The 17,783-nt window shown below is 43.3% G+C and overlaps 5 protein-coding genes across 5 annotated transcripts; all 5 read right to left on the reverse strand.

Moving 5' to 3' along the window:
- Positions 1-2,922: 2,922 nt before the first annotated feature.
- Positions 2,923-3,857, reverse strand: LOC122771903 (high choriolytic enzyme 1-like). Its single transcript, XM_044029468.1, has one exon. It carries the CDS (start codon positions 3,773-3,775, stop codon positions 2,996-2,998), a length of 780 nt encoding a protein of 259 aa, XP_043885403.1. The 5' UTR covers positions 3,776-3,857; the 3' UTR covers positions 2,923-2,995.
- A 1,774-nt stretch (positions 3,858-5,631) lies between these two features.
- On the reverse strand, positions 5,632-6,526 carry LOC122771902 (high choriolytic enzyme 1-like). The gene has a single exon (XM_044029466.1). The coding sequence runs from the start codon at positions 6,482-6,484 to the stop codon at positions 5,705-5,707; it is 780 nt and encodes a 259-aa protein (XP_043885401.1). The 5' UTR covers positions 6,485-6,526; the 3' UTR covers positions 5,632-5,704.
- A 1,712-nt stretch (positions 6,527-8,238) lies between these two features.
- On the reverse strand, positions 8,239-9,127 carry LOC122771906 (high choriolytic enzyme 1-like). Its single transcript, XM_044029469.1, has one exon. The coding sequence runs from the start codon at positions 9,083-9,085 to the stop codon at positions 8,306-8,308; it is 780 nt and encodes a 259-aa protein (XP_043885404.1). The 5' UTR covers positions 9,086-9,127; the 3' UTR covers positions 8,239-8,305.
- A 1,679-nt stretch (positions 9,128-10,806) lies between these two features.
- Positions 10,807-11,695, reverse strand: LOC122772528 (high choriolytic enzyme 1-like). The gene has a single exon (XM_044030672.1). It carries the CDS (start codon positions 11,651-11,653, stop codon positions 10,874-10,876), a length of 780 nt encoding a protein of 259 aa, XP_043886607.1. The 5' UTR covers positions 11,654-11,695; the 3' UTR covers positions 10,807-10,873.
- A 1,781-nt stretch (positions 11,696-13,476) lies between these two features.
- Positions 13,477-14,422, reverse strand: LOC122772520 (high choriolytic enzyme 1-like). The gene has a single exon (XM_044030663.1). The coding sequence runs from the start codon at positions 14,405-14,407 to the stop codon at positions 13,550-13,552; it is 858 nt and encodes a 285-aa protein (XP_043886598.1). The 5' UTR covers positions 14,408-14,422; the 3' UTR covers positions 13,477-13,549.
- Positions 14,423-17,783: the final 3,361 nt, after the last annotated feature.

A 17,783-nucleotide genomic window follows, 5' to 3' on the forward strand; every position in this document is an offset into this window, starting at 1 on the left:
AGATGAATGGATGGATGATGCAGTGAGTAGCTTCTCATTTCTTAACCGTGTCAGTAGAAAAAAATTCCGGTGGGCATGGAAATTATGTTTCTCAGTTACATTTGCATTAAACATAACAAACAATTAAAGATATATTATTGAAACTGTGTTAAAGAATAAACGTTTTAAGATCAAAAATGAATCAAAAATGTATCTTAACAGAAAAATAATGTAATAACAATCACAGAAACTCAAATCCCCTTTTAGGGGAAACGTATACTGTATTTGAAGTGTTGTTTTCTTCTACTCAATCAACTAACTTTCCTGTGGTCTTCATCACTGTTCTGGTCTTGAATATAGTCCATTTTATAAATTTTTCTTCAAACTGAGCTCCCTATTGCTGTAAGCGGTGTGTCGTCTTTTCTATTATGTAGATTTCCTCTACAATCTGTTTCCATTGATCCTGTGGAGTCCTCTTTCCCCCATTTCTTTGTAATTGCTTTTTTTTTTACCAGCTACTATTAATATTTTAGCCAAATATCTGTCCTTTGATCGAAAATTATCTTCACTAAAGTTACACAGATACAGTTTTGTACAGGACATAGGGATCTTATAAAGTTTTATTTTTTTAAATTTGATCTCATCTGCAATCATGGAGGAGATGAGGTTTATGGGTTGGACTGCAACCAAGTGTCAATTGTTATCTCCATGTAGAGTCTTTGGATGTGACATGTTAATTATTATGTGTAGAGCCGCAGTAGCTATTTCCAGTCTTTATTTTATTCTGGCTAATAATATTTCCAAAAACAAAAACTGCTGAAGTGTACCTTTAAAGGATTAGTATGTAGAGTTTTGTCAGCTGAAAACATGTCTCCTACAATCCTGCAGTAACCGCAGTGGTTTCATCTTTCTGTGAAGTCTTAAACATGACTCATTGCTTTCAGGCAACACTCATTAGCTGCACATGTTTGCTGTAATGAACGTGATTTTTATGTGAAGACTTTCCACATCCTCACCCACTGCTTCCCAGAGTGTTAACAATCCTTCAGGGAGTCTGGTTGCAGGTAAATCACAGACAGTGTGTGTCCTGACTGAGCTGGTGCCCAGAGGCACCAAGGCGATTGTGCTGTCCCGCAGCAGGCCGACATCAAAGCTCTTAATCCAGCACAGCCTGAGGCTACTGAAAACCCAGAGCTCTGATTGACAGAGGAGGAGCTAAATGATTTGGCGAAAGAGACAATAAAGTGATATTAAATCTGCCTTTTTCTCCCGTGTGTTTTGATTCAGATGCGTGACTATCTTTTCACTCTTTTTCTCCTAAAATTGTGTTAGAACAACAGTCTTTCTGGTGGAAAATGCATTTCGAGTTGAACGATTGACTTACATGATAAACTTGTGTTGGGGACAGTGAAGCTCATGCTGAACATCACGGGAACGATCACAGTCACATTTTTTTCAGTTTGTTGCCATATTTAAATCTTCTGAAGTGTTTATTTTTGTCTACAGCGTTTGCTCTCCGGAACAGACACGGCCCATTTGATCCTCAGGCTGTGGATGATTCAAATTCATGACATCAAAGCACTTTAAAATACCTTCAGTGTTTTCTCATAAAAATAAACAGAAGTTCTAAATAATTGAGATTGACCTGGTTAAAGATTGAGCTTCTCCAAGACCCATAGAGGTTTTGTGTTATAGCTAATTGATTGATTGATGTATGGTTGTTATTATTATTATTATGTATATGTCATTAGTCTAATATTATCACATTGAGTAGTTTTTGTTGGGGATTTCTTTCTCCGAATATTATTACACAGTTGGAGAAATACTGATCAAGTAAAACAAACATTATTATTTTTTTAAGTGATAGATATCTCTGTTCCACTGATTTGCAAATGGGTAACAATTAAAGCTGCAGTGTGTCCATGCGGAGGACAAAATCAATTTATTGGACATGTATGTCTCTGTAGGTGGTGCTTTATCTCTCTACATCATAGAAAGACAAACAGCGAGCTGGATGGTGAGATGGAACTCCTTCCGGGTCAAAGACCGGGGAGGAAATGTTGGTGCACATGCAGAACGTCTCCAGTCCGACTAAACAAGAAGGAGTAACTGGACCATGAATCACATTATCCAGGTTAGTCTGATTAAGGCATATTTACATGACATTAAGAAAACCGAATTGTTGTAATACTGTCCAACTAAAATCTGACTTTTAAATGCACGTAAACACACTGTCTTTTCTGTCTCTCACACATTCACCCACCCTCTGCCAGTGTTCTGTATGGTATGTTTTACTCATCCGGACTTCAACTTGGAAAATTGGAGCTGTGTGGTGTAGTGAACAGCAGCAGTGATGTATTTGGCGAATGCAGGCAGGTGTTATGGGAGTGCTTGATTTGCTTTGAGTTCTGTTTGCCGATCATGCATTTTCAATATTGGGCATTTACAAAGAGCCAAAATCGTGCTCATGATTAAAATTCGAATGAAATGAAAGATTTTTGTAATAGATAAAACTGATACAACAGCAATCGTGATGCTTTACCTTTATTTTGGTCACGCTCAGTCGTGATGAGAAATACACACACAGTGTGCAGCATGGGAATGTTGCTGGGTGGCATAAAAACTAAAAACACTGTCATACTGAGAGAGGGTGACAGACAGACAGAGAGAGTCTTGTGGAACTGGCAGGCTTAATCGGCATTGTGTGAACTCATTTTGTGGTTTGCATGCAACAGACATTCATGCAGCTTTTGCAATCCTTTATTTGCCTCTGTGACTGTGTGTTTGTGTAAATGACTTCATATGAAAGATTTTTGTAATAGATAAAACTGATACAACAGCAGTTGTGATGCTTTACCTTTATTTTGGACATTCGCGGCATGTTGTGGTCTTATATTGAGTTATCAGAATTCAAAAAGAATGTAGTTAAATTAAACATTTGGATCATAGAATATAGTTGCTTTTTATTAATGACAGAAAAAAAGGAACACAAACAGGACATTTAACATTAGCATTATTAGCAGCCATAGAGGGCGTTGATCCTGATGATGTCCCAGCGGGACATGCCCCGCCTCTGGCCGATCTGGACATTGGGGTTGGGGATGGGAGTGATTGTATCCCTTCCGTACTGGACAGTGAAGGCTGTTCTTCCATAGTGCATGACGGAGGTGTAGTCGTAGGGAGTGTTCAGGTTGTTGGTGTTCTGCTTGTAGAAGTTGTAGGCATTCTGTGGGTTAATGTACTCCCAGTTGATCTTGACATAGTTGTCACGGTCGCTCCTGGTCTGTTCATGCTGGAAGCCCAGAGCGTGGTTGATCTCGTGCAGGACGACACCGTGGTAGACGCAGCCCTGTCTGTTTAGAGAGAGCACCTGTCTTCCTCCCACTCTGCCCAGAGCGGAGAAACATCCAGCTCTGTTCTCGATGCTGATGTAGTCATACTCGTTCTGACGGGGGACAAAGCGGATGCAGGTACTGCTGTGGTAGACCTTCATGGCAGAATCGATCTTCTGCTTTTCCCAGCTGGTGAACTGACTGCTCACAGTGAATGGGATTGTCACCAGACCATTGTATCCTTTCTTCCACTGGCAGCTCTGATACCAGCACTTCATGGCGTTTCTGGTTTTGGGAGCGAGCAGGTCTCCTTCCAGCAGGATCTCATCCGTGGCATTGTTGGAGGTCAGAATCCTGGTGGTGATGTCAACGTCGTCTTCATCTTCATTTCCTTCATCATGGAGAGGATGAGCCCGAGAGAGGCCGAGCAGGAGCAGCAACAGCAGGCTGACAGTGGGAGTCATCTTCAGGGTTGTTCTGGAGGCTGTGGAGCTTCTGTGGAGAGACTCCTGATGATCTATGTTAGACTCAGTGCTGCCCAGAGTCTTTATACTTTCCACTATAGGTGTGTCTACAGGAGGATTATGGGCTGGGGTCCAAACTATTAGGCCTAAATACACCTTTGCAGGGAGTTCTCCACAGACAAACCTTCTTTTTAAACATGGCATCTAATCCTTCACAGCAGTTTTCAGGCCATTTTCTTGTCTTTGTGTGTCAAATTACTCTGCCACACTGACCACAGCTTTTTTATGTTACTTTGCTATACTGGTGTTTTTAACAACCTTTACCAAAGAAGATATGTAAAAATGTCATTTGTGTGACTGAAATAGTCAAAATTTGCTCAGTTTCTAAAGACCGTGTAATTGAAATCCCCCATGCACCTTTTATGACAAGCTATTAAAGTTGCAGCAAAATTGTGTGTCCTTCTGTTTGGATGATGGACCGCCTATTCAAACTCTTGCATATGTAGAATAGTGGGGACTCTAACTGGCAACTCTCCGGTTACAAGCCAAGTGTCCTTTCCACTTGGCCATGGGCAGCCCATGTTTACATGCACAGGTTAATCGAGCTAAGGCCGTAGTCTGACTAAGACAGGCAATCATACAGTAGAACGTGCAGAGTCCGAGTATTAATGCAGAGGAGAAAATAGATTTATTGGACATGTACGTCTGACTCCGCCTCTCAATAAGCTAGTGCACATTGAATCAGTTTCCTGTTGACCTTTACGTCACAGAAAACCAAACAGCGGGATGGACAGTGAGATGGATTGTGTTTCTCAGTAGCTTTCGCTTTTGTTGATGCCATTGTGTTGTTTGTTCTTTTCTGGCAACAGTACTACAGTTTATACATCATCTCCTTCTACTTCCAGGTCAAAGAGCAGGGAGGAAATTTTGGTGCATGTACAGAACGCCAAGTCCGACTCCAGTCCGACTAATCATATACATGCAAGAGTAATCGGACTATGTATCACTTTATTCAGGTAAGTTGGTCTGATTAAGGCTAACTTGATTTTAGATGGACTAACATATTTATATGACATTAAGAAAACTGAATTATTGTCTTCGTCCCACTCAAATCTGAATGTTAAAATGCATGTAAATATGCTGACTGTGTCTTCTCTGTCTCCCCCACTGTCTCACACACATTCACCCGCATATGCAGAGACCACCTTCTAACTTCTGATGGTCCTTCTGTAAGGTATGTGTTGAATATCTGTCTTTTAATGTAGCGTCACTCATTAGAAAAGGTGGAGCTGCATGGTGTAGTGAACAGCAGCTGTGATGTTTGTGGTGCATGCAGGCAGTTGTTAAGGAGGTGCTTGGTTTGGAAGTAGAATCCACTTCTGAAACTCTTCTTGTTGCTTTCAACCATAGTGTAATTGTATGAAGCTGTCTTGCTTTACTCACACAGTGCGATTCTTCTGCCTTGCCTGCTCAGTCGTGATGAGAAATACAGACATAGTGTGCAGCATGGGAATGTTGCTGGGTGGCATAAAAACTAAAAACACGGTCATACTGAGAGAGGGTGACAGACAGACAGAGAGAGAGTCTTGTGGAACTGGCAGGCTTAATCGGCATTGTGTGAACTCATTTTGTGGTTTGCATGCAACAGACATTCATGCAGCTTTAGCAATCCTTTATTTGCCTCTGTGACTGTGTGTTTGTGTAAATGACTTCATGTGGAAGATTTTTGTAATAGATAAAACTGATACAACAACAGTCGTGATGATTTACCTTTATTTTGGACATTTGAGGCATGTTGTGGTCATATATTGAGTTATCAGAATTCAAAAAGAATGTAGTTAAATTAAACATTTGGATCATAGAATATAGTTGCTTTTTATTAATGACAGAAAAAAAGGAACACAAACAGGACATTTAACATTAGCATTATTAGCAGCCATAGAGGGCGTTGATCCTGATGATGTCCCAGCGGGACATGCCCCGCCTCTGGCCGATCTGGACATTGGGGTTGGGGATGGGAGTGATTGTATCCCTTCCGTACTGGACAGTGAAGGCTGTTCTTCCATAGTGCATGACGGAGGTGTAGTCGTAGGGAGTGTTCAGGTTGTTGGTGTTCTGCTTGTAGAAGTTGTAGGCATTCTGTGGGTTAATGTACTCCCAGTTGATCTTGACATAGTTGTCACGGTCGCTCCTGGTCTGCTCATGCTGGAAGCCCAGAGCGTGGTTGATCTCGTGCAGGACGACACCGTGGTAGACGCAGCCCTGTCTGTTTAGAGAGAGCACCTGTCTTCCTCCCACTCTGCCCAGAGCGGAGAAACATCCAGCTCTGTTCTCGATGCTGATGTAGTCATACTCGTTCTGACGGGGGACAAAGCGGATGCAGGTACTGCTGTGGTAGACCTTCATGGCAGAATCGATCTTCTGCTTTTCCCAGCTGGTGAACTGACTGCTCACAGTGAATGGGATTGTCACCAGACCATTGTATCCTTTCTTCCACTGGCAGCTCTGATACCAGCACTTCATGGCGTTTCTGGTTTTGGGAGCGAGCAGGTCTCCTTCCAGCAGGATCTCATCCGTGGCATTGTTGGAGGTCAGAATCCTGGTGGTGATGTCAACGTCGTCTTCATCTTCATTTCCTTCATCATGGAGAGGATGAGCCCGAGAGAGGCCGAGCAGGAGCAGCAACAGCAGGCTGACAGTGGGAGTCATCTTCAGGGTTGTTCTGGAGGCTGTGGAGCTTCTGTGGAGAGACTCCTGATGATCTATGTTAGACTCAGTGCTGCCCAGAGTCTTTATACTTTCCACTATAGGTGTGTCTACAGGAGGATTATGGGCTGGGGTCCAAACTATTAGGCCTAAATACACCTTTGCAGGGAGTTCTCCACAGACAAACCTTCTTTTTAAACATGGCATCTAATCCTTCACAGCAGTTTTCAGGCCATTTTCTTGTCTTTGTGTGTCAAATTACTCTGCCACACTGACCACAGCTTTTTTATGTTACTTTGCTATACTGGTGTTTTTAACAACCTTTACCAAAGAAGATATGTAAAAATGTCATTTGTGTGACTGAAATAGTCAAAATTTGCTCAGTTTCTAAAGACCGTGTAATTGAAATCCCCCATGCACCTTTTATGACAAGCTATTAAAGTTGCAGCAAAATTGTGTGTCCTTCTGTTTGGATGATGGACCGCCTATTCAAACTCTTGCATATGTAGAATAGTGGGGACTCTAACTGGCAACTCTCCAGTTACAAGCCAAGTGTCCTTTCCACTTGGCCATGGGCAGCCCATGTTTACATGCACAGGTTAATCGAGCTAAGGCCGTAGTCTGACTAAGACAGGCAATCATACAGTAGAACGTGCAGAGTCCGAGTATTAATGCAGAGGAGAAAATAGATTTATTGGACATGTACGTCTGACTCCGCCTCTCAATAAGCTAGTGCACATTGAATCAGTTTCCTGTTGACCTTTACGTCACAGAAAACCAAACAGCAGGATGGGCAGTGAGATGGATCGTGTTTCTCTGTAGCTTTCGCTGTCGCTGATGGCATTGTGTTGTTTGTTCTTTTCTGGCAAAAGTACTACAGTTTATACATCATCTCCCTCTACTTCCAGGTCAAAGAGCAGGGAGGAAATTTTGGTGCATGTGCAGAACGCCAAGTCAGACTCCAGTCCGACTTATCATATACATTCAAGAGTAATCGGACTATGTATCACATTATCCAGGTAAGTTGGTCTGATTAAGGCTAGCTCGATTTTAGATGGACTAACATATTTATATGACATTAAGAAAACTGAATTATTGTCTTCGTCCCACTCAAATCTGAATGTTAAAATGCATGTAAATATGCTGACTGTGTCTTCTCTGTCTCCCCCACTGTCTCACACACATTCACCCACATATGCAGAGAACACCTTCTACCTTCTGACGGTCCTTCTGTAAGGTATGTGTTGAATATCTGTCTTTTAATGTAGCGTCACTCATTAGAAAAGGTGGAGCTGCATGGTGTAGTGAACAGCAGCTGTGATGTTTGTGGTGCATGCAGGCAGTTGTTAAGGAGGAGCTTGGTTTGGAAGTAGAATCCACTTCTGAAACTCTTCTTGTTGCTTTCAACCATAGTGTAATTGTATGAAGCTGTCTTGCTTTACTCACACAGTGCGATTCTTCTGCCTTGCCTGCTCAGTCGTGATGAGAAATACACACACAGTTGGGTGGCATAAAAACTAAAAACACTGTCATACTGAGAGAGGGTGACAGACAGACAGAGAGAGAGTCTTGTGGAACTGGCAGGCTTAATCTGCATTGTGTGAACTCATTTTGTGGTTTGCATGCAACAGACATTCATGCAGCTTTAGCAATCCTTTATTTGCCTCTGTGACTGTGTGTTTGTGTAAATGACTTCATATGGTCATATATTGAGTTATCAGAATTCACAAAGAATGTAGTTAAATTAAACATTTGAATCATAGATTATAGTTGCTTTTTATTAATGACAGAAAAAAAGGAACACAAACAGGACATTTAACATTATTAGCAGCCATAGAGGGCGTTGATCCTGATGATGTCCCAGCGGGACATGCCCCGCCTCTGGCCGATCTGGACATTGGGGTTGGGGATGGGAGTGATTGTATCCCTTCCGTACTGGACAGTGAAGGCTGTTCTTCCATAGTGCATGACGGAGGTGTAGTCGTAGGGAGTGTTCAGGTTGTTGGTGTTCTGTTTGTAGAAGTTGTAGGCATTCTGTGGGTTAATGTACTCCCAGTTGATCTTGACATAGTTGTCACGGTCGCTCCTGGTCTGCTCATGCTGGAAGCCCAGAGCGTGGTTGATCTCGTGCAGGACGACACCGTGGTAGACGCAGCCCTGTCGGTTCAGAGAGAGCACCTGTCTTCCTCCCACTCTGCCCAGAGCGGAGAAACATCCAGCTCTGTTCTCGATGCTGATGTAGTCATACTCGTTCTGACGGGGGACAAATCGGATGCAGGTACTGCTGTGGTAGACCTTCATGGCAGAGTCGATCTTCTGCTTTTCCCAGCTGGTGAACTGACTGCTCACAGTGAATGGGATTGTCACCAGACCATTGTATCCTTTCTTCCACTGGCAGCTCTGATACCAGCACTTCATGGCGTTTCTGGTTTTGGGAGCGAGCAGGTCTCCTTCCAGCAGGATCTCATCCGTGGCGTTGTTGGAGGTCAGAATCCTGGTGGTGATGTCAACGTCGTCTTCATCTTCATTTTCTTCATCATGGAGAGGATGAGCCCGAGAGAGGCCGAGCAGGAGCAGCAACAGCAGGCTGACAGTGGGAGTCATCTTCAGGGTTGTTCTGGAGGCTGTGGAGCTTCTGTGGAGAGACTCCTGATGATCTATGTTTGACTCAGTGCTGCCCAGAGTCTTTATACTTTCCACTATAGGTGTGTCTACAGGAGGATTATGGGCTGGGGTCCAAACTATTAGGCCTAAATACACCTTTGCAGGGAGTTCTCCACAGACAAACCTTCTTTTTAAACATGGCATCTAATCCTTCACAGCAGTTTTCAGGCCATTTTCTTGTCTTTGTGTGTCAAATGACTCTGCCACACTGACCTCAGCTTCTTTTTTATGTTACTTTACTATACTGGTGTTTTTAACAACCTTTACCAAAGAAAATACACGTGTAAAAATGTAATTTTTGTGACCCAAATAGTTTCTAAAGACTGTGTAATTGAAATCATGCACCTTTTGCAGCAAAATCTGTGTGTCCCTCTGGTTGGATGATAGACGGCCTATTCAAACTCTTGCATCAGTGGACGATAGTGCGGACTCTAACTGGCAACCCTCCGATAACAATCCAAGTTCCCTTTCCACTTGGCCATGGGCTGCCCATGTTTACGTGCACAGTTTAATCAAGCTAAGTCCATAGTCTGACTAAGACAGGCAATCGGACAACTTGCTGAATCCAATTATACATGCAGAGGAGAAAATAGATTTATTGGACATGTACGTCTGACTCCGCCTCTCAATGAGCTAGTGCACATTGAATCAGTTTCCTGTTGACCTTTACGTCACAGAAAACCAAACAGCGGGATGGAAAGTGAGATGGATTGTGTTTCTCAGTAGATTTCGCTTTTGTTGATGCCATTGTGTTGTTTGTTCTTTTCTGGCAACAGTACTACAGTTTATACATCATCTCCTTCTACTTCCAGGTCAAAGAGCAGGGAGGAAATTTTGGTGCATGTGCAGAACGCCAAGTCCGACTCCAGTCCGACTAATCATATACATGCAAGAGTAATCGGACTATGTATCACATTATCCAGGTAAGTTGGTCTGATTAAGGCTAGCTCGATTTTAGATGGACTAACATACTTATATGACATTAAGAAAACTGAATTATTGTCTTCGTCCCACTCAAATCTGAATGTTAAAATGCATGTAAATATGCTGACTGTGTCTTCTCTGTCTCCCCCACTGTCTCACACACATTCACCCACATATGCAGAGAACACCTTCTACCTTCTGACGGTCCTTCTGTAAGGTATGTGTTGAATATCTGTCTTTTAATGTAGCGTCACTCATTAGAAAAGGTGGAGCTGCATGGTGTAGTGAACAGCAGCTGTGATGTTTGTGGTGCATGCAGGCAGTTGTTAAGGAGGAGCTTGGTTTGGAAGTAGAATCCACTTCTGAAACTCTTCTTGTTGCTTTCAACCATAGTGTAATTGTATGAAGCTGTCTTGCTTTACTCACACAGTGCGATTCTTCTGCCTTGCCTGCTCAGTCGTGATGAGAAATACACACACAGTTGGGTGGCATAAAAACTAAAAACACTGTCATACTGAGAGAGGGTGACAGACAGACAGAGAGAGAGTCTTGTGGAACTGGCAGGCTTAATCTGCATTGTGTGAACTCATTTTGTGGTTTGCATGCAACAGACATTCATGCAGCTTTAGCAATCCTTTATTTGCCTCTGTGACTGTGTGTTTGTGTAAATGACTTCATATGGTCATATATTGAGTTATCAGAATTCACAAAGAATGTAGTTAAATTAAACATTTGAATCATAGATTATAGTTGCTTTTTATTAATGACAGAAAAAAAGGAACACAAACAGGACATTTAACATTATTAGCAGCCATAGAGGGCGTTGATCCTGATGATGTCCCAGCGGGACATGCCCCGCCTCTGGCCGATCTGGACATTGGGGTTGGGGATGGGAGTGATTGTATCCCTTCCGTACTGGACAGTGAAGGCTGTTCTTCCATAGTGCATGACGGAGGTGTAGTCGTAGGGAGTGTTCAGGTTGTTGGTGTTCTGTTTGTAGAAGTTGTAGGCATTCTGTGGGTTAATGTACTCCCAGTTGATCTTGACATAGTTGTCACGGTCGCTCCTGGTCTGCTCATGCTGGAAGCCCAGAGCGTGGTTGATCTCGTGCAGGACGACACCGTGGTAGACGCAGCCCTGTCGGTTCAGAGAGAGCACCTGTCTTCCTCCCACTCTGCCCAGAGCGGAGAAACATCCAGCTCTGTTCTCGATGCTGATGTAGTCATACTCGTTCTGACGGGGGACAAATCGGATGCAGGTACTGCTGTGGTAGACCTTCATGGCAGAGTCGATCTTCTGCTTTTCCCAGCTGGTGAACTGACTGCTCACAGTGAATGGGATTGTCACCAGACCATTGTATCCTTTCTTCCACTGGCAGCTCTGATACCAGCACTTCATGGCGTTTCTGGTTTTGGGAGCGAGCAGGTCTCCTTCCAGCAGGATCTCATCCGTGGCGTTGTTGGAGGTCAGAATCCTGGTGGTGATGTCAACGTCGTCTTCATCTTCATTTTCTTCATCATGGAGAGGATGAGCCCGAGAGAGGCCGAGCAGGAGCAGCAACAGCAGGCTGACAGTGGGAGTCATCTTCAGGGTTGTTCTGGAGGCTGTGGAGCTTCTGTGGAGAGACTCCTGATGATCTATGTTTGACTCAGTGCTGCCCAGAGTCTTTATACTTTCCACTATAGGTGTGTCTACAGGAGGATTATGGGCTGGGGTCCAAACTATTAGGCCTAAATACACCTTTGCAGGGAGTTCTCCACAGACAAACCTTCTTTTTAAACATGGCATCTAATCCTTCACAGCAGTTTTCAGGCCATTTTCTTGTCTTTGTGTGTCAAATGACTCTGCCACACTGACCTCAGCTTCTTTTTTATGTTACTTTACTATACTGGTGTTTTTAACAACCTTTACCAAAGAAAATACACGTGTAAAAATGTAATTTTTGTGACCCAAATAGTTTCTAAAGACTGTGTAATTGAAATCATGCACCTTTTGCAGCAAAATCTGTGTGTCCCTCTGGTTGGATGATAGACGGCCTATTCAAACTCTTGCATCAGTGGACGATAGTGCGGACTCTAACTGGCAACCCTCCGATAACAATCCAAGTTCCCTTTCCACTTGGCCATGGGCTGCCCATGTTTACGTGCACAGTTTAATCAAGCTAAGTCCATAGTCTGACTAAGACAGGCAATCGGACAACTTGCTGAATCCAATTATACATGCAGAGGAGAAAATAGATTTATTGGACATGTACGTCTGACTCCGCCTCTCAATGAGCTAGTGCACATTGAATCAGTTTCCTGTTGACCTTTACGTCACAGAAAACCAAACAGCGGGATGGAAAGTGAGATGGATTGTGTTTCTCAGTAGATTTCGCTTTTGTTGATGCCATTGTGTTGTTTGTTCTTTTCTGGCAACAGTACTACAGTTTATACATCATCTCCTTCTACTTCCAGGTCAAAGAGCAGGGAGGAAATTTTGGTGCATGTGCAGAACGCCAAGTCCGACTCCAGTCCGACTAATCATATACATGCAAGAGTAATCGGACTATGTATCACATTATCCAGGTAAGTTGGTCTGATTAAGGCTAGCTCGATTTTAGATGGACTAACATACTTATATGACATTAAGAAAACTGAATTATTGTCTTCGTCCCACTCAAATCTGAATGTTAAAATGCATGTAAATATGCTGACTGTGTCTTCTCTGTCTCCCCCACTGTCTCACACACATTCACCCGCATATGCAGAGACCACCTTCTAACTTCTGATGGTCCTTCTGTAAGGTATGTGTTGAATATCTGTCTTTTAATGTAGCGTCACTCATTAGAAAAGGTGGAGCTGCATGGTGTAGTGAACAGCAGCTGTGATGTTTGTGGTGCATGCAGGCAGTTGTTAAGGAGGAGCTTGGTTTGGAAGTAGAATCCACTTCTGAAACTCTTCTTGTTGCTTTCAACCATAGTGTAATTGTATGAAGCTGTCTTGCTTTACTCACACAGTGCGATTCTTCTGCCTTGCCTGCTCAGTCGTGATGAGAAATACAGACATAGTGTGCAGCATGGGAATGTTGCTGGGTGGCATAAAAACTAAAAACACGGTCATACTGAGAGAGGGTGACAGACAGACAGAGAGAGAGTCTTGTGGAACTGGCAGGCTTAATCGGCATTGTGTGAACTCATTTTGTGGTTTGCATGCAACAGACATTCATGCAGCTTTAGCAATCCTTTATTTGCCTCTGTGACTGTGTGTTTGTGTAAATGACTTCATGTGGAAGATTTTTGTAATAGATAAAACTGATACAACAACAGTCGTGATGATTTACCTTTATTTTGGACATTTGAGGCATGTTGTGGTCATATATTGAGTTATCAGAATTCAAAAAGAATGTAGTTAAATTAAACATTTGGATCATAGAATATAGTTGCTTTTTATTAATGACAGAAAAAAAGGAACACAAACAGGACATTTAACATTAGCATTATTAGCAGCCATAGAGGGCGTTGATCCTGATGATGTCCCAGCGGGACATGCCCCGCCTCTGGCCGATCTGGACATTGGGGTTGGGGATGGGAGTGATTGTATCCCTTCCGTACTGGACAGTGAAGGCTGTTCTTCCATAGTGCATGACGGAGGTGTAGTCGTAGGGAGTGTTCAGGTTGTTGGTGTTCTGCTTGTAGAAGTTGTAGGCATTCTGTGGGTTAATGTACTCCCAGTTGATCTTGACATAGTTGTCACGGTCGCTCCTGGTCTGCTCATGCTGGAAGCCCAGAGCGTGGTTGATCTCGTGCAGGACGACACCGTGGTAGACGCAGCCCTGTCTGTTTAGAGAGAGCACCTGTCTTCCTCCCACTCTGCCCAGAGCGGAGAAACATCCAGCTCTGTTCTCGATGCTGATGTAGTCATACTCGTTCTGACGGGGGACAAAGCGGATGCAGGTACTGCTGTGGTAGACCTTCATGGCAGAATCGATCTTCTGCTTTTCCCAGCTGGTGAACTGACTGCTCACAGTGAATGGGATTGTCACCAGACCATTGTATCCTTTCTTCCACTGGCAGCTCTGATACCAGCACTTCATGGCGTTTCTGGTTTTGGGAGCGAGCAGGTCTCCTTCCAGCAGGATCTCATCCGTGGCATTGTTGGAGGTCAGAATCCTGGTGGTGATGTCAACGTCGTCTTCATCTTCATTTCCTTCATCATGGAGAGGATGAGCCCGAGAGAGGCCGAGCAGGAGCAGCAACAGCAGGCTGACAGTGGGAGTCATCTTCAGGGTTGTTCTGGAGGCTGTGGAGCTTCTGTGGAGAGACTCCTGATGATCTATGTTTGACTCAGTGCTGCCCATGGTCTTTATACTCTTCTCTGCAGGTGTGTCTACAGGAGGATTATGATCTGGGATCCAAGTTGTTAGGCCTAAATACACCTTTGTAGGGAGTTCTCCACAGACAAACCTTCTTTTTAAACATGGCATCTAATCCTTCACAGCAGATTTCAGGCCATTTTCTTGTCTTTGTGTGTCAAATGACTCTGCCTCACTGACCTCAGCTTCTTTTTTATATTACTTTGCTATACTGGTGTTTTTAACAACCTTTTCCAAAGAAGATGTTTAAAAATTAAATGTATCTGTCCCAAATAGTCTTTTCTCAGTTTCTAATGACTGTGTAATTGAACCCCATGCACCTTTTATGACAAGCTATTAAAGTTGCAGCAAAAGCTGTGTGTCCCTCTTTGAGGATGATAGACGGCCTATTCAAACTCTTGCATATGTAGAAGATGGTAATAGGTTCCTGTGGGACATGTTGCTGTGCTGTGACTGAGATGGCTGTCTTGTCAAAAAAGGAAAAAGAATATTACATTGTCTGAAACAGTCAAGGTCCTTGTATATCAGGGACACACAGTATATGAGAGTAACATTTGTTTGCTCATGCCTGAATGGTTCTTAAATATGTATTCTCATTACATTTGTTTTCTATTAATTTGATGCTTTGGGATCTTCCTTTTTTTAATTAAAAACATTGTAAAGACATACACATTGATGATTCACCTTAAAGAAATGTTTTGTTTGTATTAACCACTTACATGAAATGTATTCTCCTGTCTTATCAAAATGTGAGGTCTGATTTGCTCAATTTAATTATCAGACATACATCGACTACATCTACTTTGAATCCTGGCCTCATATAAAGTGTAAAGATGAATTGTGAAAAGAATGTATGGGTTTTTTTCTCTTCTCCTCATCAGCCTCTGTGATTAGGGTTTGGCATTGGGGATTGTGCTGTCTTTTTTGAGAGATATTTCAGCTGCATTTCTGACACTCTGAAAGGAGAGGAAGATAAAGGAGGCGTCGGGGAAAAAACTCCTTCCCGTTGTGTGAGTCCTAGAGAGGGCCTTGAACCCTGCCATTCACGCCTTTCTCTCTATCAGCTGAGTCTAATTGCCAGAGAAGACAGGAGACCCCAGGCCCGATCGCTCCTTATCCTCTTTAGCGCTTTCAGGCGAGTGAAAGGCGAGCTTCTGCTTTTGATCTTTTCTATGATTCGCTTTTTCTTCTCTGTCATCCCTACCATCCTCTCCTCAGGAGTGACACCAGCTCCTTTCACTGCCTGCCCCCGTCTCCATCTGCCCAAAATAATGACCAAGGCCCAGGCATTATTAAACAGAGGTGGAGAAGGGAGGTCAGCACTGGGAGAGGGAGAGGGAGGTCTGGATGGGGAATCCAAACCCTGTCTAAGGAGGGGTGCCCCCATTTCCAAATCTACTCCGTAGCCTCCCTGTGTTCCCCGAGTTTCATCCTGAGAAGTTTTCATGGCCTCAGCCTGGAGAAAGCCCATTCTTAAACAGACCACGGACATGAAGGTTTGTCCTTTCCCAGAGGCACTGCTACAATAATACCCCAGGCTGCTGGAGACAATGGGGCCTGTGTGATCTCTCAGCCAGACTCAGGATGAGACGATGCCTTGCTTACCAGTCCCATGGGAGGGTAAACCCAGTGGTCATTGTTGACAGTTAATGGACAGCATCTTTCCACTTGCAGGCCCCCCAGCAGACTGTCATTTTAGGTTGCTTAATAACAACACTCAGGCCGGATCCACAGAGGAATTCTATCAAGAACAGCAGTTTGTCTGCAGATGAGAATCATTCCCTTTACAACTTTCAAAAGCCAACACTGGGGGGTGATTGGATGAAAGCAGCCAGTGAGCAGAAGCCGCATTCAGCTGAGGGAAATTTAATATCACTTAAGAGAAGAGAAACTGGTCATATGTGTGAAATGACACGGCTAAAGGATCACTTCATTCAGCAGGAACAATAAAATTACGGGCATTAGTTTTTCTTTCAATGGAGCCGAGACATTCCGACGGCTAATAATAGTACTGAACACGCTGACACACAAAGTGCAGGACAAGCCGAGACATGAGGAAGAAAGCATTGACCTTATCACAGTGCAGTTCCTCTTTTCAGCACATATAGACACTTGTAAATGCAGACATTGTGCATGGGGTGAGATTGGTTTTAGAGATGATGTAACAGCTGTCACCAGTGTGACAGCTGCTCTAGTTTTCCATCGGGATCAAGTACACGCAGTCTCAGGGAGTGTACAGGAAAACAAACTGTGGTTTGGACCACGGAATTGTCCTCATTTCGCATTTCAGGCTGTTCACGCTGGCAGCCCGTGAGCTGAAACTTACACTAAACGTCTCTGGAGGGCAAGTGTGTGACATCAGTCCTATTACATGTGACCTAAATCCCACCAAATATCAAGAATTAGCTGTAACAGCATAAAAACACCTTATACCGTCCGTGGTTACCGAGCAGTGGTCGGGCCACGTGAATGTTTTCATCCTCTGCGTGAAATAACAAGACGTCTTTTCATAAGCAGAAAATATGGCATGTAAACTGTTGCACATCTGCTCTGATATCCATTTCACCTTTTTTGGTGGTCTAAGAGAGAGCCACATTTTCAAAATGACATGTAAAATTTCCGAAAAGGAATTGTCCAAACGTTTGCAGACACTCCCCACCACCCGGCACCCTCCCGCCCACCAAACCAGCTGTGCTTTGACTCCAACTTATAATGTATTTTTCATGTGGGATGAAAGCTGTCCAAAAACTCTGAAATAGAATCTATTATTCTTACAGTCAACTATTTAAATCCTTTATGTGAGTCAGATATACTTCAAAAAATACTTCACGATTAAAACGACAACTATCAAATGACTGAAAATATTATCAGAATACTTTCATGTGACTATTGTTGTAACTGCATTATTAATGCTGTGTAAATATCATGCAATATTTTATTTGGCTGACTTTGACACATTTTTATGTTCTAATAACTGTAGTTTTATCTATTATCATCATTTACAAAAGTACAAAGTTATTTACTTTGTACCGCTAGCTCAAATTGAAAAGTCCATATAAGAGAGAATATTCAGCATATTTCAAAAAGTAAGGTATGGATTTGGATGAAACGCTGTAGAGTATGGCCCGGGAAAACAATTTTAACAGTTTGGTAATGATGTGGGAAAGTGAGCAGCCTTGGTGGAGGTCTATTTCTAGTTAATAATGTGTAGTAGTAGTAGTGGTGGTAGTATTTGTGCGGCTGAGGCCAGGGAGTGCTGGATCTTGGAGTGCAGGCGGGCGGAGGAGGGGGAGAGGAGATGGAGGGTGGGAGGAAAAGGGCAGAGTGTTAGGTCAGGCTGATAGAGATGTCAGCACTGCTT

Source organism: Solea senegalensis, linkage group LG7 (assembly GCF_019176455.1).
Source record: "Solea senegalensis isolate Sse05_10M linkage group LG7, IFAPA_SoseM_1, whole genome shotgun sequence".
Lineage (NCBI taxonomy): Eukaryota > Metazoa > Chordata > Actinopteri > Pleuronectiformes > Soleidae > Solea > Solea senegalensis.

What these genes read in the sequence shown, in the direction of transcription:
- LOC122771903 (XM_044029468.1), bottom strand. Translation starts at nt 3,775, where the DNA reads ATGACTCCCACTGTCAGCCTGCTGTTGCTGCTCCTGCTCGGCCTCTCT.
- LOC122771902 (XM_044029466.1), bottom strand. Translation starts at nt 6,484, where the DNA reads ATGACTCCCACTGTCAGCCTGCTGTTGCTGCTCCTGCTCGGCCTCTCT.
- LOC122772528 (XM_044030672.1), bottom strand. Translation starts at nt 11,653, where the DNA reads ATGACTCCCACTGTCAGCCTGCTGTTGCTGCTCCTGCTCGGCCTCTCT.
- LOC122772520 (XM_044030663.1), bottom strand. Translation starts at nt 14,407, where the DNA reads ATGGGCAGCACTGAGTCAAACATAGATCATCAGGAGTCTCTCCACAGA.
- LOC122771906 (XM_044029469.1), bottom strand. Translation starts at nt 9,085, where the DNA reads ATGACTCCCACTGTCAGCCTGCTGTTGCTGCTCCTGCTCGGCCTCTCT.